Source organism: Dasypus novemcinctus, chromosome 5 (genome assembly GCF_030445035.2).
Source record: "Dasypus novemcinctus isolate mDasNov1 chromosome 5, mDasNov1.1.hap2, whole genome shotgun sequence".
Lineage (NCBI taxonomy): Eukaryota > Metazoa > Chordata > Mammalia > Cingulata > Dasypodidae > Dasypus > Dasypus novemcinctus.
Genome location: NC_080677.1, coordinates 77,728,522 through 77,754,129, shown reverse-complemented (window position 1 = coordinate 77,754,129; position 25,608 = coordinate 77,728,522). Strand labels below are relative to the sequence as shown.

General features: G+C 39.4%; 1 protein-coding gene and 1 pseudogene across 2 annotated transcripts in view; one reads left to right on the top strand and one right to left on the bottom strand.

The window, feature by feature from the left end:
• Positions 1-25,608, top strand: part of FBXL13 (F-box and leucine rich repeat protein 13) — a 330,038-nt gene that overhangs the window by 10,964 nt on the left and 293,466 nt on the right. For both annotated transcript variants that reach the window (XM_071215017.1, XM_058297971.2), the window contains exon 2: positions 22,968-23,071. In XM_071215017.1, coding sequence (XP_071071118.1) covers positions 22,968-23,071 — 104 coding nt within the window. The remainder of the gene's footprint in view (positions 1-22,967; positions 23,072-25,608) is intronic.
• Positions 11,008-13,240, bottom strand: LOC139438969 (alpha-parvin pseudogene; annotated as a pseudogene).

The window sequence follows — 25,608 nt, the reverse complement described above, 5'->3', positions numbered from 1 at the left end:
CCCATATAATGTATAAATACAATTTTAGCTAAAAGCCCAAAAGAGTTTTTCCAGAGAACTTGACAACTTGATTATATTAATACTGAGAAAGGGAAAAGTAGCTCCTGACATCCGGAAGCTAGACCTTGGTGTTCTCCTGTTGAACATCAGCAGTTTCACAGAACACTGTGGCCATGATGGATCAAGGCAAACACCATCCTATAATTATGTCTGAACACTGACAAAAACATGAACACACTGCCAACTAAACATTATCAAACATCCCCCTATTTGGCTAAATGACTAACTGCTACTACTTTACAGTTACAGCTTTAGCAATTCTCTGTTCTTCCCTCCTTCTAAATCTTAATTAGATTTGATAAGATACCCTAGCACAAAACTATCACTGCTTTCTGACAGCATCTAATCCAGAGCAAATACTTACTTCCTTAAGCCTTCACCAATATCACCCAATACAAGCCCAAATTCTATAATAAGTCCTTTCATAACACACTCTTACTCACTGCTAACAGTTCCCCGTAGTTTTTGTTCTCCCTTACTGCAATGAGCAGTAAATTCAGTGGTTCAACTATAGGAGTGTAGGTGTTAGTCTTTGGCTGGAGGGCATTGCTTATATGAAAGATGAAAAGGTCCACATAGCCAAAACACTTTTGAGGAAACCCAAAAGGTCAGAAAACGTATTACAAGGTGCTTATTTTTCTTAATAATCAAGAAAGTCAAATAAAACTGAAAATTATAACACATCATCTAATGCTATAATGACAAATGGAGGGAAACTGAGAAAAACATCCTCAGACCATAACGTATTGCAGAGCATCATTGGAGACATGAAGATTTCTGAGGGTCTTTTCAGAGCTCTTGAGAATTAGGCAATAGAGACAGGAGTGAAAAACCACCTAAGGGAAGCAGAGGCTGGCTAGCCCTGAAAACCTGCTAGAATTGAGGGACTGAGCAGGCTGTTGGGCATTATCAACCTGCTCTAACTAACAATAAGAACATCAATCACTCCATAGGATAAGAGATCAGAGAACAAGACCTCTCAGCTAAGTCTGGAAAGATTTTGCCTTAAAAAAAGCAAATCCAACTATATGCTATCTGTAAGAACGCCACTTTAAATATACAGTAAAAGAATGGAAATGCATACCTCACAAATACTCATCATAAGAAAGCTGGAGTGGCTTTATTAATATCTAACAAAATATAGTTCAAGGGAAGGAGTGTTACCAGAGATAAAGAATGATATTTCATAATGATAAGGATGAAATATCAGTTTAGGATGACAAACATGAATGTTCTCAATAACAGAACTTCAAAAAAACCTGAGGCAGAATTTGATAGAACTAAAGGGAAAATAAGACAAAGTCACAGTCTGTTGAAGGCGATAATACCCCTCTTGATAATTTATAGAACAACTAAACCAAAAATCAGTAAGACTATAGAATACCTAATTGGCACTTCAACCAGTTTGACCTATTGATATTTATAGAATATTTCACCCAATAACTGCATGTGTTAGTTACCCAAAGGGGTGCTGATGCAAAATACCAGAAACTAGTTGGTTTTTATAAAGGGTATTTATTTGGGGTAGGAGCTTACAGATACCAGGCCATAAAGTGTAAGTTAACTTTCCTCACCAAAGTATATTTTCACATGTTGGAGCAAGATGGCTGCCGATGTCTGTGAGGGTTCAGGCTTCCTGGGTTCCTCCCTTCTAGGGTCTTGCTTCTCTCTAAGTTCAGGGTTCCTCACTTCCCAGGGCTCCAGCTTCAGCATCAAACTCCAACATCAAAACTCCAACATTAAGAACCCTTAACTCTGTCCTTTGCCATGCCTTTTATCTGTGAGTCCCCACCCACCAAAGGGTGGAGACTCAATGCCCTACTGACACAAGAGGTTTACATAATTACTTAATCAAGTAAACCTGTGAATCCAATATAATCTAATATGCCCAGAGGAAAAGATCAGTTTACAAACGTAATCTAATATTTCTTTTTGGAATTCATCAAAATATCAAACTGCTACACTGCAGAATTCACATTCTTTTCAGGTATACACAGATTATTCACCAAGATAGGTGATACACTAGGCCATAAAAAGTCTCTGTATATTTCAAAAGGTTGAAATAAAATTAAATGAAAAATTAATAAAATTAAATTAGAAATCAATAACAAGATATCTAGAAAACCCCCAGATATTTGGAAATTGAACACTATGTTTTGAAATAACCCATGGATTAAAGAAAAAAAGAATAAAATAAATTAGAACATATTTCAAACTGATAATGAAAATAAAACTGTTTTTAGAGGGAAATTTATAGATTTAAATGCTTACAGTAGATAGAAAGGGTTAAAAATCAGTGATCTACTTAAAGGCTTGGGGAAAAAGCAAATTAAACCCAAAGTAAGTTAGAAGGATGGAATAACAAAGATAAAAACAGAAATAAATGAAACAAAACAGGCAAACAATGTGTAGCAGTTTCATATTATTGATAAATTCCATAAAGAAATATTGGATTATGTTTGTAATGTGATCTGTACCTGGGCATGATTGAGTTATGTTTAGGGCATTGAGTCCCCACCCCTTGGTGGGGTGGCATGGCAAAGAACATAGTTGAGGGTTTCTGATGTTGGAGTTTGATGTTGGAGTTTGATGCTGAAGACTTAAGCTGGAGCCTCGGGAATTAAGCTCACAGAGGAAAGAGAAACCAGCCCCAGGAGGAAAGGAACCTTGAACCCAGAGAAAAGCAAGCCCCAGCATTCTAAGAACCCAAGAAGCCTGAACCCTTGCAGATGTCGGCAGCCATTTTGCTCCAAATAGACTTTGGTGAGGGAAGTAACTTATGCTTTATGGCCTGGTATCTGGAAGCTCCTACCCCAAATAAATACTCTTTATAAAAACCAACCAATTTCTGGTATTTTCATCAGCATCCCTTTGGCTGACTAATACAGAATTTGGTACTTGGTGTGGGGAAGTAAGTGCTTTTGCAATTACCAAAATAATGGAATAGCTTTATAAATGGGTAAGGGGTATTTTTTGGAGGAATTCTGAGATGCTTGATGGCAAAGGCCTAAAGCACTGCATAGAGACTGTCGATAACAATAGGAATGCTAAAGAGACTTTTTATGATGCCTTAGAAGTAAATGATGAAACTATTATTGGAAACTGGAGAAAAGGCAATCCGTGTTTTATAGTTACAGAGCACTTAGCAAGATTAACTCCTGATGTTCTATGGAAGGCAAAATTTGAAAATGGCAAGCCTGGGCATTTAGCTGAATAACTTTCCAAAGTAAACCCAGAGACTGCTGCTTGGCTTCTGCTTGCAGCTTATAGCAAAATGCTAGATGAGAGAGATAAGCTAAGGACTGTTTGGCAAAAAGAAAACAGAAACTGATTCCGGAAATTCCAAGCCTTTGGAAATCAAGCTCCAAGGTGAAAGTGCCCCATTTGAGGACTTAAATAAACTTGGAACTGGTAAATCAAGATTGAAGATGCAATTATCTAAGGAAAGACTTGTAGAAAGTCTTTTTGTCTGATGGCTTGGACCCCTGCTTCCTGCATGCTAAACCAACAAGGTTTTTGAGAGAGCTGTATGAACAAAACCACTATCAGCCTGGAATAAAAAGAACATGGGAAAGAGAGATTAAAGGAGAAAGAGCTTTAAGAGGAAAACCATGGAAACTGAGATCTGGAATTAAAACTTCACCTTGGGCCAAGAGAGGAACCCCACCCATGTGTACAGAGAGGGTGAGTTTGCCCCAGCAGTTGAAGAGGGTGGATATTCCTGTCCGAAGTTCTGGGAGAGTTTTGCTGCCCCAGAGTACAGAGGAGGTGAAGCACATCCCCCAAGTATTAGGGTGGTTAAGGTCAGCACCCCACAGGTCTGTGAGGGGTGGACCTGTCCCTCAAACGTTAGGGAAGGCCAGGTGGTCAACTCATTGCTCTGAGAGGGTTGAGCCTGTATGACAAAGGTTAGGGGGAATGTTGTCTTCACATCATTGTGTTAGGGGATTAAGACTCTAATCCAAAGACTGGGTGATGTATGGCAATCACCCCAGCACTCTTGGAGGAAGGGGTCTGGAGCTTGGTGAACACTCGAGTGCTTGATGAGGTTGGAATCAAGAAAATGGCCCTTGGGCAAACCGGTGGAAAGGGTGAGTTCCCCTAAGGCCCCAAGGGGAAAAAGCATCTGAAGAATGACTCTCATACTTTGAAATCATACAGAGATTCCCTGCAGGTCTACTGAACTGTAGAGAAATTGTGACTCATGTTTCCCTCCCAATTTCTCCTTATTGTAATGAAAATGTTTATCCTTTGTCCATTTGTGTGTTGGAAGCAGATGAATTGCTTTGTAAGTTTCAGAGGTCTCTAGCAGATGGGGCTTTGCCCCAAGGCAAACTGTATTTCTTTAAATTGATTTTGATATGATTTAGTACTTGCATTGTAACTGATTTAAGGTTTGTTTTTTTTTAATATTGTAATATCTTTTTGGAATTGAGAGGATGGTGCATAGCAGTTTGATATTATTGATGAATTCCAAAAAGAAATATTGGATTATGTTTGTAATGTGATCTGTACCTGGGCATGATTGAGTTATGATTAGGGTGTTGAGTCCCCACCCACCAAAAGGTGGGGACTCACAGATAAAAGGCATGGCAAAGAACAGAGTTGAGGGTTTCTGATATTGGAGTTTGATGCTGAAGACTTAAGCTGGAGCCTCGAGAATTAAGCTCACAGAGCAAAGAGAAGCCCGCCCCAGGAAGAAAGGAACCTTGAACCCAGAGAAAAGCAAACCCCAGGAACATAGGAACCCAGGAAGCCTGAACCCTCGCAGATGTCGGCAGCCATTTTGCTCCAAATAGACTTTGGTGAGGGAAGTAACTTATGCTTTATGGCCTGGTGTCTGGAAGCTCCTACCCCAAATAAATACTCTTTATAAAAACCAACCCATTTCTGATATTTTGCATTAGCACACCTTTGGCTGACTAACAGAATAGAAAAAATTAACAAAGTCAAACCTGACTTATTGAAAAAGTTAATGAAATGCATAATTTCTTAGCTAGGCTGCTTAAGGAAAAAATACACAAATTGCCAGTATCAGTAATGAAAAAGGAAACCTTGCTAAAGATCCTTTTTTTTTTTTTTTTTTAATTTATTTATTTATTTAATCCCCCCCTCCCCTGGTTGTCTGTTCTTGGTGTCTATTGGCTGCGTCTTGTTTCTTTGTCCGCTTCTGTTGTCGTCAGCGGCACGGGAAGGGTGGGCGGCGCCATTCCTGGGCAGGCTGCTCTTTCTTTTCACGCTGGGCGGCTTTCCTCACGGGCGCACTCCTTGCGCATGGGGCTCCCGCACGCGGGGGACACCCTTGCGTGGCACGGCGCTCCTTGCGTGCATCAGCACTGCGCATGGCCAGCTCCACACGGGTCAAGGAGGCCCGGGGTTTGAACCGCGGACCTCCCATGTGGTAGACGGACGCCCTAACCACTGGGCCAAAGTCCGTTTCCCTAAAGATCCTATAGATCAAAAGGATAGTAAGGGAATATTAAACTGACCAAACATCAAATAGAAAATCTGATTAGCTCAGATTTCTAACATTAAATTTAAATTTGCTATTTAAAAAAACAAAAACCTCTCTGCAAAGAAAACTCAGACCCAAATTGTTTCACTGATTAATTCTATCCAATATTTCAGGAAGAAAAAATGCCAATCCTAACTGTGATGTTTAATTTCATGTGTCAGCTTGGCTAGATATGCTTGGTGTCCACGTGTTAGGTCAAGCAAGCTCTGGTCTGGTTGTTACTGTGAGGGTATTTTTTATAGATTAATTTAAATTATTAGTTAATTGCATGTATGACCAACTATATCTGTAATCAACAAAGGAGATGGCTTTCAGCAATGGAGGCCTTAAAGTAAGAACCGAGGATTTTAGCAGTCAGAAAGAATCTTTATGTCTACTTCAGCCAGCCAGATTCTCCTGGAGAATTAAATAATATCTTTAATCAGGATTTCCAACTTGCAGCTTCTCTGGGAGAATTCAGCAACTTCAGCTTCTTGGAATTTCCAACTTGCAGCCTGCCCTATGGAATTTGGATTTGCTAATTCCCATGGTTGTGTGAGCTAATTCCTCTAATAAATTTCTTAATAATTGCATATATCTATATATTTATCTCCTGTTGGGTCTCTATTCTAGACAACCCTAATACACCTATAAAAACTCTTTCTGACGGAAGAGGACATGACTCAACTGATAGAGTGTCCGCTTACCATATGGGAGGTCCAGGGTTCAAACTCAGGGCGTCCTGGCCCATGTAGTGAGCTGGCACTGCCACTCATAATGAGTGCCATGCCATGCAGAGGTGTCCTCTGTGTAGGGGAGCCCCATGTGCAAGGAGTGTGCCCCACAAGAAGAGCTGCCCCATGCGAAAAAAATGCAGCCTGCCCAGGAGAGGCGCCACATACACAGAGAGCTGATGCAGCAAGATGTCACTACAAAAAGAGCCACAGATTCCTGGTGCCACCAAGAATGCAAGTGGACACAGAAGAACACATAGCAAATGGACACAGAGAGCAGACAACCAGGGGCGGGGCGGGGGAGGGAGGCAGGTAGGGGAGAGAAATAAATAAAAGAAATCTTAAAAAAACAACAACCAAAAACTAAACCCTCTTTCTGAGAATAGAGGAAAAGGAACATAAGAAACAGCTCCAAACCAATTTTATGAAGACAACTCAAATACCCTGATAGGGATTATTAGAGAAGCAAATTATAGGTCAATCTCCTGAAGAAAATAGATGCCAAATTTCTTTGCAAAATATTAGCAAGTGGAATCCAACAGTATATAAAATGATCAGGTAGAATATCCCATGAATTCAAGGTCAGTAAATATTGAAAACCCCTAAGTATAACCCATCTTATTTAAAGGAGAAAAATAATATGTGATCAGCTCAGTAGATATAGGAAAAAAACCTTTAGCATAATACAGCAGTCATTCATGGTAAAAACTTAAGCAAATTTGGAATAGATTTCAGATATCATCAATTTGAAAAATGACATATTAAAAAAAAACCTACAGCCAATAAATCTAATGACAAAACACTGAATGGTCTCCCTCTAAGATCAGGAACAAGACATGGATGTCTGTTCTCACTTTTTCTACTCGGCAGTTTATCTGCGGTCCAAGCCAGTACAATAAGGCAAGAAAAATAAATAAAAGGCACAAAGATTGAAATTGAAGAATTAAAAACTTCCTTATTTGTAGACACTATGGTTGTTTGTGCAGAAAATCCTAAGGAATTAAAAAACAAACAAACAAAAAAATATATAAAATACTTTGGCACCCCCACCCCAGTCAAGGCGGTGGAATAAGAAGCTTCAGGGCTCTTATCATCCCACAGAAACTTTGAAAATCCAGCAAGAAGTGACAGAGACATCGTCCTCAAAGCTCCAGAAAACAGAAGGATCCACTCCCAGTGATGATCCCTGGCCCCAGTTCAGGAGGGAGCAGAGTAATCCTTGTGCACATACTGGCTCAGTATTTCCAGTGGTGACCTGAGGAATCATTATCTCAGAACTTGTGTATAAAAAATGGCTCTACTCTGATCACAGTGAGAGAGCAGTCAAATGTCTGCCTTGGGCAAGGATTGCTGGCAGTAGGACATACAGTGCAATACCAAGGACCATGAGGAAACTCCTAGAAAAGAGGGGTCATTCATGTGCATGTAAATGGGGAAATTCTTAGGGTCAAGTGGACATGCCCAAGACAAAATGCATGTGCAGAAAGGACTAGGGAAGCCCTTATACTTTGGCCTGAGCTATTTTCTAAACTCATTGTATGGATAAACTCTGAAAGAGAACATCTGCACAGGTCATTCTGCAAAGCCTGGAAAAAGTGGTTTCTTCTCTCTCTCTCTCTCTCTCTATCTATCTATCTATTTGTGTGTGTGTGTGTGTGGGGGGGGGCAGGGTTAGCTTCTGGTATTCAAGTTAAGCTCTCTCATAACATTAGGTTGGTACAAGTTTAAGGAATAGATGCCTCAGAGTCTAAATTCCAGTGACAACACATTAAAATATCAAAATGTTAGGTTTCAACAAACGGTTACAAAACCTACCAAGAAGCCAGAAGTGTTGGCCCAGGTAAAGAGAAGTTTAAATCATTAAGAACTGTGAATGAGGAGGACCAGACCTGGGACATACCAAACACTCTTAAAAATTGGTCCAAAATATACCCCCAAATTTAAAGGAAAACTTGCACAAATAACCAAAGGAAATCAGGAAAATAATAGATGAACATTATAAGAATATAAATAATTGAGAGTTGGAAATTATGAAAAGGAACAAATAGATCTGAAGATCACAGTAAGAGAAATAAAAAATTCTCTAGAAGGGTTCAACAGCAAATTGGAGCTGACAGAAGAATCAGAGAACTTGAAAATAAGACAATTGAAATCATCCAGTCTGAATATATAAGGAATAAAAAATGAATAAAAGTGAACAGAGCTTGGGGAAGCTGTTAGACACCATGAAGTGACCCAATATATGCAATTTGGGAATCAAGAAGGAGAAGAAAGAGAGAAAGGGGCAGAGAAAATATTAAATAATGGCTGAAAACGTCCCCATTTTAACAAAAGACATGAATATACACATCCAAGATGCTCAATGAACTCTAAAAAGGATAAACCCAAATAGACCTATGCTATGGCATATTATAATCAAAATGTTGAGTGCCAAGGATGAAAGAATTCTGAAACCTGCAGGAGTGAAGTAACATGTCACATACAATTTAACCTCAATAAGATTATGTGCCAATTTCTCATCAGAAACCATGGAGGGAAGAAGGCAGTGGGATGTCATATATAAAATACTGAAAGCAAAAAGAAACTGCCAACCAAGAATTCCATATCCAGCATAACTGTCTTTCAAAAATGAGGGCAGGATTAAGACATTCTCAAGATAAACAAAAGCTGAGGGAGTTCGTCACCATTAGACTGGCCCTACAAGAGATGCTAAAGAGAGCTCTGCAGGTTGAAAGGAAAGAACAATAGACAATAAATGGATACTGCTTGAAAAAAAATAAAGACATCTGGTGAAGATAAAGACATGGGTAAATATAAGTGCCAGTATTATTGTATTTTTGGTTCATAATTCCACTTTTTACTTCCTAAATTAATGCATATGCCTAGAATAATGTCTAAAAGGCATATGCATAAAATGTAATAGTAATGTATGAATGATATACTTCAATAAATTTTTTTTTAATGAAAAGAAAATGTAATGGTAAATAAGTGGTTTTGGAGTCATAATGTATAAATATGTAACTTTTGATAAGAACTACATAAAGATGGGGAAATGGAGTATAGGAAAATAGTTTATGTGTGCTATTGATATTAAGTTGGTATCAAAGCAAATGAGATGGTTATAGATTTAGGATGTTAAATTTCAGCTCCATGGTAGTTACAAACGGTTTCAGTATATACAAATTCATGGATACAGAAAGTAAAGTACAGATTACCAAGGGTGGGGGGCAGGGAGAGTGAGGAGTTAATGCAAAATGAGTGTAGGGTTTCTTTTTGGGGTGATGGGAAAATTCTAGTAATGGGTGGGGTGAAAGTACTGTGACATTATGAATGTCATTCTTATGAGGGGTTGGGATGGTAAGATTTATGTTGTGTATATGTTTCCACAATTAAGAAGAAAAGAAAGGGAAACTAAAGAGATAACAAATACAATGTTTGATACTGGATAAGATGTAAAAATGGAGGAGAAAAGGCTCAGAAGGACATTATTAGGACATAAGAAACTGGAATATAGAATGTAAGCTTTATATCAATGTTAAATTTCTTGAACTTGATAATTGCACTTAGGTGATCACAGAAGTAAATATACTTGTTCATAGGAAATGTACAAGGAAATATTATGTGTTCAGTTTTTTTTTTGATGTGTGCAACCTGCAGATAGACAGAAAATAGATGATAGAATGATACAGAAAATGTGGCAAAATTTTAGCCGATATTTGCATGTGGGCAGACTTAGCCAGAAATGGTCTAAAGGATCAATTAGAAGGCAAAAAAGGAGTTCCTTTCTTTAAAGTTCAAGGGTCCTTAGTGAAGAGCCCTCCTTCTCAAGTGATGCTCATATGGGCCTAAGCCCAGCTCTCTGTGGTGCCTGAATATATTGTACATTTGCCTAATGATAATGAATGGAGTAGTTATTTTGCAGGAAAATATAGGGCATTTCTATTACATTATAAATCTGAAGGAATTAAGAGTAATTTTCATCTGTACAAAAGATTGGAGGGACATGATTCCTGCCACACACACACTATTAACTGGGCTAAAACCCATTTGCCAATTTCAGTGCGAATCACTAAGCCCTGACCTAGCCTGCCATAGTAGGGAAGGCTTATGTCTTCTTTGAGGAATCACACACACACACACACACACACACACACATACACACACACAGAGACACAGAACATGGCTAGCTATTAACAAATATGTCGTTCAAAGAGGAAAAACAAATCCCAGCTCCTGGAAGTCACTTAACTTCACTGAGCCTCAGTTTCCTCATCTGTAAAAGGGTTTATAACACCTACTTCAATGGGAGTCATGAAGATAAAATGAGCTTGAATACTTCAGAGCACTTAGTGCCATGCCTGGCATAGATTACAGTAATGAAAGTGTAACTATTACCTTTATTTTCATCTTCTGGAATCTTATGTCTAAGCTGGTTCCCACATCAGCTGAGGGAAATTTGAACCTGGCACCAGGATGGGGACCACCTTCCCAGGTCATTGCTAGGTCAGTCCCCAGGCCCTGGGAGGTCTGGACCAGTCCACTGAGTTACTGACCTTTTCTTTCCTAATTTCAATTCTCAGTATCTCTAGGTTGAAGCTGGGCTTGTTTAGCACAGAACAGGAGACAGAAATATTAATAAGTGGGTTAAGGTGGTTTGGAGGACCATTCAGTCTGCCCACAAGAAAAACTTCTGGGCAGTGGGAATCCCAGGGTGGTGCCTTATTCCACTTTCCGGTTCTTGGTGAAGAGGTGTACAGCACTTACAGAGTGGATTTCAGGTCAGAGTTGATGATGTCTTCTCGTCATGGTTTTGGTTTTTCCATTCCTCCATCTTGCATGAGCTCAAAGGCAAAGGAGACATTAAAGACCTTCTGTGCAAAGCTGTCCTGGGTCAGGAAGAAGCTGGGCAGCAGAACAAAGTAGCCCTCCAGGAGCCCCATTAGCAGCACCAGATACACCCATCTGCAAACTAGGTTTCCAGTTCTGTGACTCCAGGTTCAGTTTATACAAGTGCTTGTTCATGAAAGTGATGAGTGTCTTTTTCACCATGTGGAGTTTGTCTGGTGCATGGTTGAACAAGGTGTGGAAGACGTCATGTTCATGCCTTCCAGAAAGAGACAATTATTTCCTCTTGGATTTGCTGAGACTGGAGGATTTCTTCTCATTTCTGGACCACAACCACTTGGATGGAAACATAGTCTGGGAGTAAGCTTGGTGCCCAGAAATACTGGAACAGAGCAACCAGGAGATGCAAGGTGGCCTCCATGCTCTTGGCATGAGCAGAGTTCACATTCCACTTGATGTTCCTGGGAGGAAGTTTCAGGGTCTGATTTTCTGAAAAAAATTTTTTTTACCAACCCCTTGGGATTCTCTCTTTGGTTATTGTTGTATCTGCCTCCCTATCTAAATAAAGCCTATCATAGTGACAAAATTCATGGAAAAGCAGAGGTGGTTAATAAATGTAAGAAAATTTATTTAACCCTACTGGTAAAAACAAAGTGTAGAAGAAAATTAATTGCCTTTTTCTAATCCATAAAATCAACAAAAATAAAAATTTTATAATTTTGAGGATTGGCAAGGGTGAGGTGAAATGAATACTCTAATTGCCTGCTGGTGGGAATGTAAGCTGATAAAAAATCTTTTGGAAAACAATTTTGGAATGTGTATGAAGAGCTTCAAAATATACCTTTTAATTCTTTGTTCTTACAGAAATATATCCTAGGGAAATAATCAAAGATGAAGATATATACATTTCTCTGTGTAGTAAGTGGTAATTAATGATATATACATCATATTTTTTTAAATAGAAATAATCCGAATGACCAACCATTTAGAAATTACTAAACTTTTATGGTACATTTTTTTATAATAGATTATCAACCACTCTCTATACATGATGTTTTTGAAGAATTTTTAGAGACATGAAAAAATATTCACATTATAATGTTTAGCCAAAAAAGAAGATATAAAACTGTGTGATATAACCAATATCCACAATATAATGATCAGTCAGAAAACAAAAGAAAAAAAGCCGTATATGCTATGATCCCAATTTTGTAAAAAAAAAACCCTCTATATTCTGTAACCCCAGTTTTGTAAAAAATGTATGTGTTGAGGAAAGACTGAAATTAAAATTCTTATCAGAGTTTATTTCTGATTGTTGGGGTGATTGCTGATTTTTATTTTCTATTTTGTACTTGACTGAATATTCCAAATTATACCTAGCATATGCCATTTTTATAATTAGAAAAATGTTTATGTGTTAAAGTGAGATAATTAGATGCTGGCCCAAGTGTAGGAAAAAATGCCTCCTTTTTTGCTTTCCTGTAGTATTTTCAAATGAACTTTATTGATGGAGAATTAAAAAGGAATACAAAAAAATATATAGGAAGTATAAAAGCATTTATTGCTGTGATACACTGGCTTCTCATACTAGGCTAACCAGGAGGCTGGCCTGGTTTCAAGCCTATGTCTGGTCTCCCTGGATGAGCGTCCTCTTGCTTCTGGCCACACAACTCAGGTCTCCTGGAAACTTTGTTCCCATCGTGGGCTGCCCTAAAAGCCGTATCCCAGCTAGCACCTTCCTATAACCTTCTCACTCTGGTTCAGCTTCCATTCAGGCCTTGTCTGGGGCCAGTTGTGTACTGGCAGATTTTCGTCTTTTTTTCTAAGGACTCCTATGGGGCATGCTGTACAGGAAGAGAACGGGCAGTGGGGAGGAAGAGTGGACTCTACTCCCTCCTTTTCCCTCTGCCCTGCACATCCAAGAAAATTCCAAGTTATGTTTTGGAATTCCCATGAGCCTTTTTTTTTAATAGAGTTTTTCACTGATTTAATAAAACATACATCTGAAAACACTGTCATAAGTCATCATGTTTTTGCCTGCAAATGTTTTCCTCCTTTATGATTCATCTCATACCTTTGGAACATTTTGACCCTGAGCAGAAACCATCCCTTCTCATGCAGAAAGTTGGTTTGTCTCTTCTAGACCTTCAGTAACTAATATGACCTTCATGCAACCTAAATGTATTGCTAACCAAAGATATACACCTAGAGATACAGGAAAGCTTTTTTTTTTTTAAATAAAACCTCAGATTCAAGTAATTTTTAAATTTAATTTAATTTTGTTTTGTTTTTACTTAATTTATTTTTTTAAAGATTTATTTTTTATTTGCTTTTCTCCCCTTCCCTATCCTACCCTCCACCCCAAGTTGTCTGCTCTCTGTGTCCATTCACTGTGTGTTCCTCTGTGCCCGCTTGTATTCTTGTCAGCAGTACCTGGAATCTGTGTCTCATTGTGTCATCTTGCTGCATCAGCCCTCCCTGTGTGCGGCACCATTCCTGGGCAGGGTGCACGTTTTTTGTGCTGGGCAGCTCTCCTTATGGGGCGCATTCGTTGCAGGTGGGGCTCCCCTACGTGGGGGACACCCCTACGTGGCATGGCACTCCTTGCGTGCATCAGCACTGTGTGTAGGCCAGCTCATCACACGGGTCAGGAGGCCCTGGGTTTGAACCTTGAACCTCCCATGTGGTAGGCAGATGCCCTATCTGTTGAGCCAAATCTGCTTCCCATGTTTTTATTTTTAAAGACACTTCGGTTACATAAATGATACTTAAAAAAATGTAGAGGATTCCCATATGCCTCACTCCCTTTCCTATATTAACAACATCCTTCATCAGTGTGGTACATTTGTTAAAATTGATGAGCAAATATTGGAGCATTGCCACTAAGTGTGGATTATAGTTTAAATTATAGTTTAAATTCTCTCCTGCACAATTTTGTTAGTTATGACAAGATATATATATAATGGCCTGTATCTGTCATTGCAGTGTCATTCAGGACAAATCCAATGTCCCAAAATGCCCCCATATTACACCTATTTTTCCCCTTTCCCTCCCCTCAGAACTTCCAGTGGCCACTGCCTCTACATCAATGATAAAAGTTCTTCCATTGCTAGAATTGATGTAAGCTTTGGGTGGGAGGCTGTTCATCTCTTTGTAGATAATCTGAGCTGTGTGAGCTGCAGCCCTGCCCTTGGTAACCATGGCAACAACTCCAGTCCCAGAAAAACAATTTAGCAATGCAAACTATAAATATTCAGGGAAAATGCAAACCAAATGTGTTAAAATATTACATGGAATGTATGATGTCCATGCTAAAAGATTACGTAGAATGTATGAAGTTCATGCTAAAAGCTTACCTAGAATATGGGAAATACGTGTTAATTCAAGCTTATTGAACACTAAAACAAAGGACCATTTAGCTCTTCCTCTGTATAAAAAGAATTCAAAAATCTTGTTCAGGGCTCAGGTTTTGAATGACAAGCTCCAAGCCTGGCCAGTTGTAAGTAAATCCTTTTTTTTTTCCTTCCCAAAATTATTACTGAGTCCTGGCCTTTCTATACGCAATTAATGAACCTCTCTCGATGTCTACAACTGAATAACAATAAATCTATAATAGACTAACAGTCAGTTTACTCTAGTCCATTGTTCATTCCCCAACTTTGAGGATTCTCAAAGGGTGATGCCCACGCCACCTCTAATTGAGAGGGGACTTTTATCCGATGGGGCCAATGGATGGGACTAACTTGCTTGCAGTTGTAGACTCTCTCTGTTCCTTGGGATGGTTGTTGTCCATCATCATTTTCTTGTTAGTTGTCTTGGGTGAGTCCAGTGAACTGGAGAGTAGGTGTTGCAACTCTTTTGAGATTCAGGGCCTGCCTGGCCCATGGAACTCCCAAAGATTTAAATCTCTTGGACATAAACCTAGCAACTCTAGTACTAACTATAGGTTCAAATAGAAGGGGCAGAAGAGCCATGTATAGGGAAACCACAACTGAGTCCAACTTGGTCACATGGGGGAGCATAAATTCCAAAGTAGGGCCCACTGGCAGGGCATCAAACTCCTAAGCTGTCAGCCCTGGCTTTAGTGTCTGGATGTCTCCAGAGCCCTCAGGAGCTCCACTATTTGAAGCAGTGTTTACTGTGTCAGTCAATGAGATCTTGCTGAGACATGCATAAGCATAAACTCTGGAATGACCTCCTGACTCACTTTGAAGTCTCTTATCCATATAAACTCATTTGTCTTTACCCTTTTCCCCTTTTGGTCAAGGTCTTTTTCCAGTTGCATTGCTAGTTGGTGCTTGGTAGTAATCCCTCCCTTGGTGCCAAGAAGTCTCATCCCTGGGAGTCATGTCCCATGCGGGGGATTGGGGGGTGGGGAAGATAATGTATTTATATTCTGAGTTTGGCTTAGAGAAAGGCCACATTTGAGCAACAAGGAGGCTCTCAGGAGGTAACTCTTAGGCACCTGTAGCAGTTTGATATGGTTATGAATTCCAAAAATAGATATTGGATTATGTTTGTAATCTGATCTGTACCTGGGCATGATTGAGTTATGATTAGGGTGTTTGGTCCCCATCCACCAAAAGGTGGGAACTCACAGATAAAAGGCATAGCAAAGAACAGAGTTGAGAGGTTTCCGATGTTGGAGGTTTGATGCTGAAGACTTAAGCTGGAGCCCCTGGAAGTCAGCATGCAGAGGAAATAGAAGCCAGCCCCAGGAAGACAGGAACCTTGAACCCAGAGAAAAGGAAGCCTCAGGAATGTAGGAACCCAGGAAGCCTGAAGCCTTGCAGATGTCGGCAGCCATCTTGCTCCAAATAGACTTTGGTGAGGGAAGTAACTTATCTTTATGGCCTGGTATCTGTAAGCTCCTACCTAAAATAAATACCCTTTATAAAACCAACTGATTTCTGGTATTTTGCATCAGCACCCCTTTGGCTGACTAATACAGCACCCTATAATACTAGGCTAAGTTTCAATTTCAAAAGAAAAGTTTCATAAGTACAGTCATCAAATCAAGGTTTAATGGTTCATCCTCCATCACTAGTCACTGCCTCTGTACTCAGGGGATTCTTGCTGTCCCATTAGAAAATGTGGCAGAACTCCCTAGCATAGAATTTGGATATTCTTTTGGTAACTCTGTGGATCTCCGCCCACCGTGACAATGCCCCATGAATACTTTAACTCTTTCATATACCTTTTCGGTGTGCCCCAGGTGAACCTCCTCCCATGTATCCCCCATCACTGACACCCCACAGCAATGATCCTCCCCCACCATAGTTGTTACCCTTCTGTGACCCAAAACTTCTTCAAAAATGAAGCCAACAAAATAACCAAATAAAATTAATAAGAAAATGAAATAATAATGATAGTTTTTAAAATGGCAAATAAAATACAAAAATTCAAAAGAATTTGAAATTTAAAAAAATGTTGGTATTGTGTCTTTCATCACTGTAAGATCTGTTGTCTTGTATGTACAATGACTTTTTTTTAATTTTTAATTTTTTATTTTTTTAATTGATTTTGTAAAAATATTACATTAAAAAAATATGAGGTCCCATTCAACCCTACCACCCCTACCCCACCACTCCCCCCCCAGCAACCCTCACTCCCATCATCATGACACATCCATTACACCTGGTAAGTACATCTCTGGGCATCTCTGCTCCCCATGGTCAATGGTCCACATCATGGCCCATACTCTCCCACATTCCATCCAGTGGGCCCTGGGAGGATTTACAATGTCCGGTGATTGTCCCTGAAGCACCATCCAGGGCAACTCTAAGTCCCAAAGGCACCTCCACCTCTCATCTCTTCCTGCCATTCCCCATACCCATCTGCCACCATGTCCACTTTTCCCACTCCAATGCCACCTTTTCTCTGTGGACCTTGGATTGGTTGTGTCCGTTGCACCTCTGTGTCAAGAGGAGTCTCAGATTCCACATGGATACTGGATGCAATCCTCTTGCTTCCAGTTGTAGGCCCTCTAGACTCCATGGTCTGGTGGTTGTCCTTCTTCAACTCCATCTTAGCTGAGTGAGGTGAGTCCAATAAATCAGATTGTAGGAGCTGAAGTCTGTTGGGGCTCAGGGCCTGGCTATCCTATTGTCAGTCCAGAGATTCAAATCCCCTAAATATATCTTAAACCCCAACACCAACTACAATTCCAGTAAAGTAGCATGAAAGTCTTGTTTTTTTCATTTTATCTTCAAAGAAGCTTTAGTTTACAGAAAAGTGACATACAGAATATAGGAGATTCTTATATACCCAATATCCTCCCCCTTTCCCCCTTTCCCCTATTAATAACATTTTATATGTGGATGATATATTTGTTACAGTTGATGTACAAATATTGAAGCATTGCTACTAACCATGGTCAATGATTTACACTATGATTTATATTTTGGACTGTATACTTTTATAAATTTTGATGAAATTTAACATGGCCTGTATCCATCATTGCAAGATCATGTAGTACAATTCCATCACCTCTAAAATGCTCATGTTCCATCTATTCTATTCCTCCTTCCCCTTCCCTCAGGACCCATGGCAACCACCTGTCTTCACTCCTTGAAGAAAAAGATTCATAGTTATTTGCAGCAACATTTAGGGCTTGGCATACTGGCCTGTTGGGCACTACCTATGCTCTTGAGAGACTCCCGCCCCTCTATTTGAGAACATAGCAGGACTTCCCAGGATGGGAGTCCAACACCTTACCACTCATTGTGTAGGTCTCCACCCACTGATACAACGCACTGTGACAGGATGAGCACTCACTCCCTAGAAGCCTACCCAGGTGTGCACTGTCTCCCATGGCCCCCATAGCCAATACCCTAAACCAGTAACCCTCCCCACTGTATTTGCCAAAAAAAAATTCCCAACATTGTATTTTCATCCAAATACCCACAAATCCCCAAAGCTAATTTTAGATTTGAAATAAATGAACTAAATGATCAAATGCTTGGAAATTTGGTCAATAAAATATTTACTCTTTGAAACTTTTTAAGATTCAGGAAAAATATATTTTAGAAACTAAGAGAAAAAAATTGTCTACATGATGTTATTCAGGGTCGGCACCTAGACTGAGCTATAGGAAAACAGAGAATTGCCTTCTGATCCCTCATGCTCACTGTATTCATTGATTATCTTTCAAAAAGATCATTAAGGTATGCACCCAAAACACTGAAGCGCAGTTGGAAGAATTTCAGACAATGGTCATCATAAATATTTAGAAATCATCCTTTCTTCAAATGGCTACTAAGCAGAAATCAACAAAATGTCTACAGACAGACAGGAACTGTCCTGTAGGGACCAAAGGTGGGCTAGGTATTGTGGAGAGCGTGTCTTAGAAATTGTGATGTAGCCATACTGAGTGATTTTATTTGTGGACGAAAAGTGCATTTCAAATTATTAGCTCATGACCATGTATGAAAGATTAAGGAATTTACAAAACTAGATCTGCCCAGCAGAGGGTGCATTTAAGTTATAAATCATGATGTTCACTGAGCAGTTTTTATGTTCTGTTGCTTTCTAGATGAAATTTCCAATTTAGAAGTATTGCATTTATTTCTAAATCACATAGGCTCCAGTATCAGATATATTTTTTACAGAAGCTGAGAGCTGCACATATTTGTCAGAGGTGCAAGAATCAGGAATTGCTGATGATGTGAACCGGAGGCCACCCCTCCAATTTAGGAAGGAGGTACTGGTTGCTCTAGTTCGTTTTGCTGGACCTTGGGGATGAGAAGGTGGAAACATGTCTCCTCCACCCATCCAGCCAATTGACAGATGCAGTTCCTGAGGTGAATTCATGGGACACTTAAACACAAAGCATATGATTTTCCATTTCTCCAGAAACAACCCACCTATCTAGGGAATTGGTGGCTGAAACCACCTCCCCAATGGCAGACCCAGTCCAGCAGGTATGAGATGCAGTGGTCTTGCCCTCACCTTGCAGAGGCCTCTGCTGCTCACTTGTCCAGCCTATGATGAAAACCCTCAAGATGTGGAGGAGGATACAGGCAAGCACAATTTTGTATGAGTAGCTGATATGGGCGATGGAGGAGCCTTGGGTTGTATTTCAAAAACCTCCTGGCTTCTGTAAATCCCCAGGCCCTTCTTTGCCTTAACTGAAATCCAGAAACAAGAATAGACTCCCTAGACATCGAAGTCATTCCTCAAGGGATCTTGGAAACTAGTCTTTGGCCCTGTGATTGATCCTGCTGGGGTTCATGGGTGACCTCTTGGGTCTAGAAGAGGACACAATCCTAAGCCCTAGTCCAGAATCATGGGTTCTTCACGGAGTGATCCTATCGCTGCTCTCTTACATTGTTGATCTTTACTCCCACCAAACTGCTCTGTGTCCTTGGGGCTTTAGCTCTAGCTGTTTTCCCTCCTGTTAGCCCCCTGCCCTCTCCTTGCCACTTGGAAGTCTTTCCAACAACTGAGGACCCCACAGGCATTTGATAATCACTTCTTTTTTTGCACTCTTGATAAAATTATTTTTAATTTTGCTAATAAGACCCTTAATGTATTTTACTGTGTTTATCTAATATGTAAAAAGTTAAACAAAGACTGTTGCTCTCTTGTATTTCTTACATCTCATTTTGTGTATCTACTCATACTTATAATAGACAGTGACTATCTTGCTATTTATATTTGAGCTACAATTCTATGAAGTTTTCTTTCCTATGCACTCCCCCCAAAATATATTTGTCCTACCCTCATCCATTAGACTTGGTCTAGAGCCACTCTCCCTTTCTGTCTGATCATATTGGCCTTTGAATGGTATAAGTGAATATTTTGAAAAATTTTTTTCTCTCTGTCAGTGTTTTCCTCTATTGGAGGTGATAATTAGCCGTGGAACAGTCAAACAATTATATAATCACTTTCTATCATTATTAGCTATTGAGTGCCTATTTTGTACTAGGCACCATTCTAAGTACTTTACATTATTCATTTAATTCATACAATAACCCTATGGCATATGTACCTTTATTATTACGTTTTATAGTGAAGTTAACAGAGAAATAGAGAAGTAACTTACCAAAGGTCACACAATAAAAGATTACAGATCCAGGATTTAAACCTAGCAACTTCTACCCACTGCATTATCTTGTCCTTTGAAAGATGAGGAGTAATGGAAAGGAATGGAAGCAACAATCCTGGACAAATAAATGTTTATCCACTGTATAAGGATACAGGCACATCTGTGTCTTCTGAGAAACATCTTTCAGAATAATTGAGAAATATGGGGAACAAGGTTAGGGGAGCTTAGCTAAAAGACAGTGGAGGATTGCACACATCTTTAGTGAGTTTACAAACTTGAGAAAGACAATCCAGATAATTATGTTGTGGTCTTTTTGTCCTTGATTGTGTAAGTTTTTACTAAGAAGGCTAACAGTAATAAAGCCCTAATTAATGTTTCGAGAGTCAAATATTCATCTTTGGGAGCATTTGCATATTTCACTTTCTACTTATAATGAGGACTAACGTAATAGGTTTGTAATTTTCATTTTCACTGAGCAGAAAAAACTTTTGATTCATTGATTGCGTTGTCTTATTTACACACAGAAATGCATAATATTTAGGATTCACACTAAATATTATCATATTGGACCTTATGGTGTTTTATTTTATATCCAAAGGGAAAGGATGAATAGTGAGATTTCTTATGCAGAAAGAGATCACTTGAGCTTTGTTGCTCCATTGCCTTTCTTAGCGTTCCAGAGCCTTATCTTCTCACCTCAACTTGATTTGACTTCTACAGGGTAACTTCTCAGGAGAAGGAGTTTTCTGGTCTGCAGAGCTTGGCAATATAAAGAAATAAGCAATTTCCCGTATTCATTTACCAGACACTAAACTTTGTTAAAAGTTTACCTTAAAGCTGAATTCAGGCAAGGCACGAGTTCTCAGACTTCAGTGTGCTAGGAACCACAGGAGGAGCTTGTTAAAATGCAGGTTCCTGGGCTCCAGCCTCAAGACCCAGTCACCCCCAGGTGATTCCAGTGCAGATGGTCCTCAGGGAACCAGAATAAAGGGGAGGAGGGGAAGCAGAGTGGAGAGTGCAGAAGCTCAGTGCTCCGGAGACCCAGGCCAAAGGTGCCAGCAAGCTGATGAGCCTGTAGTCAGGGTTATTTAGGGAGCTGCCTCCGGGCACTTCAGCCTTTAGGTAATTGGACTTTTCAAACCCAGCTTGCATGTGTGTTGAAAGCCTCCAAAAGCATTCTCTCTGTTTGGGGTTGTGGGGCCCGTGAGGTGTGGGGGGAGGGAGAGGAAGTCAGTCTCCAGATGGCAGAGTGCTCACTGCGACAGCTGGCCCTTGATCAGAAGACAGAGCTGGAGAGGGAGAGGATCTAGGTCTTACCATTTTGCCATCATCTTAAGGCAGGGTTTTCCAGCCTGCGGGCTACGTACTAAGAGGGGGTCATGGAGTGATTACAAAGGGGGAAATTGTATCATGCAGGGTCCAGTAAGGAGAAATTATCCCTTTTTTTGGAGGAACAGTGTGGTAACTGCGGCGAGTCTAGGATGTGATCCCTAGGCCTGGATCTGCTGACCTTGGCCCGTGGATTGTGTCCTTGGTGCTCTGTGAGTCAAGAAGTGGAATTATTTTGATTGAGAGAAAGAGGAGCAGGAAAAAGCCAGCAGGGGCAGCTTTTTATGTGGGAGAGGAGGCCAAAGAAAGCATCCCCTGCCCCTCCCTGCACACACACACTAGACCCCACGCTAAGACAGTGGGCCACGAAGGGAAAGTGACAGGTCTAAGGAGGATTCCAGGTCATTCCTGTGGGATATGTGCTGTAAGCCCTCTTTCCTGTCTCATAGGGAAGAATCTTCGATAAATTCACCGTGTCTCACATAAGTTTCTTCTTTGGGGGAGGGGAGGTTCAGATTGGAAAATGTGGCAGCAGGTGTTTTCTGGGTTCCATATAAGTCCTTTAAACATGATCTTAGATCCAGTAAGCCATTGTTTCTCTTCCATGTATACTGTGCTACAATTTTTAAAATATATGCTCTGTGGATGCTGAGAATGATAAAAATACAAATGCATTTTTAAAAAGAGTTCATGAATTCACAGTGCATTGTGATTATAGATTTTCTGATTTCATTGGTTGGGTTTGATGGTGTTTTTTGGCTTTAAAAGTGGTTCCCGGGAGCAGATGTGGCTCAAGTGGTTGAGTGCCCGCCTCCTACGTGGAGGCCCTGGGTTTGTTTCCTGGTACCTCCTGAAAAAAAAAAAAACAAGAACAAACAAGAAAAAACAAACCAACCAACTCAGGGAAGCAGTTGTGGTCAGTGGTTGTGCACTGGCTTCCCACATACGAGGTCCTGGGTTCATTCTCTGGCCTCCAGGACCTAAAAAAAAAAATGTGGTTCCTCCCCCCCAAATGACAATAAAAGGGGTTCCTCAAATTTAAAAAAGGGTATAATTCACTATCTAAATCATTACAACTATTGCCTTCCAAACTGTCTATAAAGAACTGACATAAAGCAAAACATTGTACAGTGACTAGCTTTTATTTTGAGGGGGCGCGGCAGGTACTGGAGATTGAACCTAGGACCTCATACAGGCAAAGCAGGCCCTCAATCGCTGCGTTACACTTGCTCCCCAGACTAACTTTGCTTATTGTCATATATGATCTTAAACTGTATTTTGATCTGACTTTAGCGAAATATTAAGATAATGCAGAGACATATATAGTGTGCTTACTTAAAAACTGTCCCGTTCTTTGACTTTTTTAACATTAAGAGAATGAGAGAAAGGCCGTCTACTGCTGAATAAGAATATCCAGATTCAGAAACATTTATTCCATTTCATTTTTTTTTTTCAGACTCTGTTATGTGGTCTACTTGTAACATGTCCTGAGGATCCACTGAGATATTTAGAAGAAAAACTGAAGGCTATAATGGAAACTGGTCTCGAAAGTCTTCTTTGGTATGTATTGTTTTGGTTTATGATGGGGAAATATTTTTTTGAAGGCCAAACACTCATTGTGAGAAAAAGAGTTCATGCCAATGAATGCTTTCAATCTCCAGATTGTTCATGAATTCCTCCATTGAATTTTATTTTATGGTTTAAATTGAGGGTGAGATTCACATAACATAAACATTTTAAATTGAACAATTCAGTGGCATTAGTACATTGATCATGTTGTGCAAACATTTTCATCACCCCAAAGGAAACTTGTGTCCATTCACTAAATCTGCTTTCCGTTCTATGTATTTACCTATTCTGGATATTTCATACAAATGGAATCATGCAAGATGTGACCTTTGTGTCTGACTTCTTTTAAGGTTCATTCAATTGTAGCATGAACTTTGCTTCTTTTTTTGGCTGAATAAAAATATTTCATTGTACGTATATACCACAGTTTGTTTATACATTCAGTCATTGGTGGATATTTGGGTTGATTCCTTTGGGTTATTGTGAAGAGTGCAGCTATGAATATGTGTGTGCATGTGTATGTTTGAATACCTATTTTCACTTCTTTGGGGTATATAACTAGGAGCAGAATTTCTACGTCATATGGTAATTTTTGAAGAACGGCAAAACCATTTTCCACACAGCTTCACCTTTTCCATTCCCACTAACAATGTACAGGAATTTCAATTTCTCCACTTTTTTTAACACTTGCTATTTTCAGTTTTTTCATTGAAGTGGTATCTCATTGTGGGTTTGATTTGCATATCCCCAATGAGTAATCTTTTTATGTGCTCCTTGACTGTCTCTCTTCTTTGGAGAAATGTCTATTCAAGTTCTTTGTCTATCTATCTATCTATCTATCTATCTATCTATCTATCTATCTATCTATCTATCTATCTATCTATTTAGAGGTACCGGAGCCAGGAATTGAACCCAGGACTTTATGGGAAGCTGGCACTCAGCCACTGAGCCACATCAGAATCCCTGTGTTGGTTTTTACTTTTGTTTGTTGCTTGTTGTTGTTGTTGTTGTTTTAGGAGGCTCTGGGAACCAAACCTGGGATCTCCCATGTGGGAAGCAGGCGCTCCACTGCTTGTGTCACATCACTCCCCCATTTATTTTTGTTGGGTTGTTTGTTTGTCTTTTCCTTGATGAGTTATTAGAATTCTTTATGTATTCTGGAAACTAGGCCATTATCAGATATATGATTTTCCAATATTTTCTCCTTTTCTATAGGTTGTTTTTTCACTTTCTTGATAATACCCTTTGAAGCACAGAAGTTTTTAATTTTGATGAATCCAATTTGCCTCTTTTGTTGCTCATGCTTTTGGTGTTATATCTTAAGAATCCATTGTCAAATCCCAAGTCATGAAGATTTTCCACTATGATTTCTTCTAAGAGTTTTATGGTTTTAGCTCTTATAGTTAGGTCACTGATCCATTTCAAGTTTATTTTTGTATATGGCATGGGCTGGGGATCCAACTTCATTCTTCTGCATGTGGATAACCACTTTCCCCAGTACCATTTATTGAAGAGACTTATTCTTTCCATGTGTGATGGTCTTGGCATCCTTGTCAAAAATCAGTTGACCACAGATACATGGATTTATTTCTGGACTCTCAAGTCTATTCCACTCTTCTATATGTCTGTCCTTTTGCCAGTACCATACTGGTTTTTTAATTTTTTTATTTTAGGAGGTATCAGGGATTGAACCCAGGACCTCATACATGGGAAGCAGGTGCTCAAACACTGAACTACATCTCCTCCCCAGTACCACATTGTTTTGATTACTGTTAGCTTTGTAGTAAATGTTGAGATCAGGAAGTGAGTCCTTAAACTTCGTTCTTCTTCAAGATTGTTTTGGCTATTTGAGATCCATTGCAATTCTTTATGAATTAGAGGATCAGCTTTTCCATTCCTGAAAAAAAAAAAAAAAAAGCTATTGAAATTTTGATAGAGTTTTTATTGACCCTGCGGATCTTTTTGTGATATATTACCATCTTAACAATATAAAATCTTCTTATCCATGAACACAGGGTGTCTTTCCATTTATTTAGGTCTTCTGTAGTTCCTTGCCATAATGTTTTATGGGTTTCAGTATAGAAGTCTTTCACTTCCATGGTTAAATTTATTTCTAGGTGGTTTTTTCTTTTGCATGCTATTGTAAGTGGAATTGTTTTCTTAATTTCCTTTCAGATTATTTATTGTTGGTGTATAGAAACACAACTTATTTTTGTGTGTTGATCTCATACCCTGCAACTTTGCTTTATTCATTTATTAGTACTAGTAGTAGTATGTGTATGGGTTCTATAGGATTTTCTAAATAAAGGACCATGTCATATGCAAATGTAGCTTTACTTAATTTCCAGTTTGGATACCTTTTATTTCTTCTCTGGTTTAATTGTGCTCACTATAACATCTAGTAAAATGTTAAATGGTAGTGATGACAGTGGTCATCCTTGTCTTGTTGCTGAGCTTCAGGGGAAGCTTTCAGTCGTCACTACTGAATATGATGTTAGCTGTCCTTTTAAAAATAACTGCCCTTTATT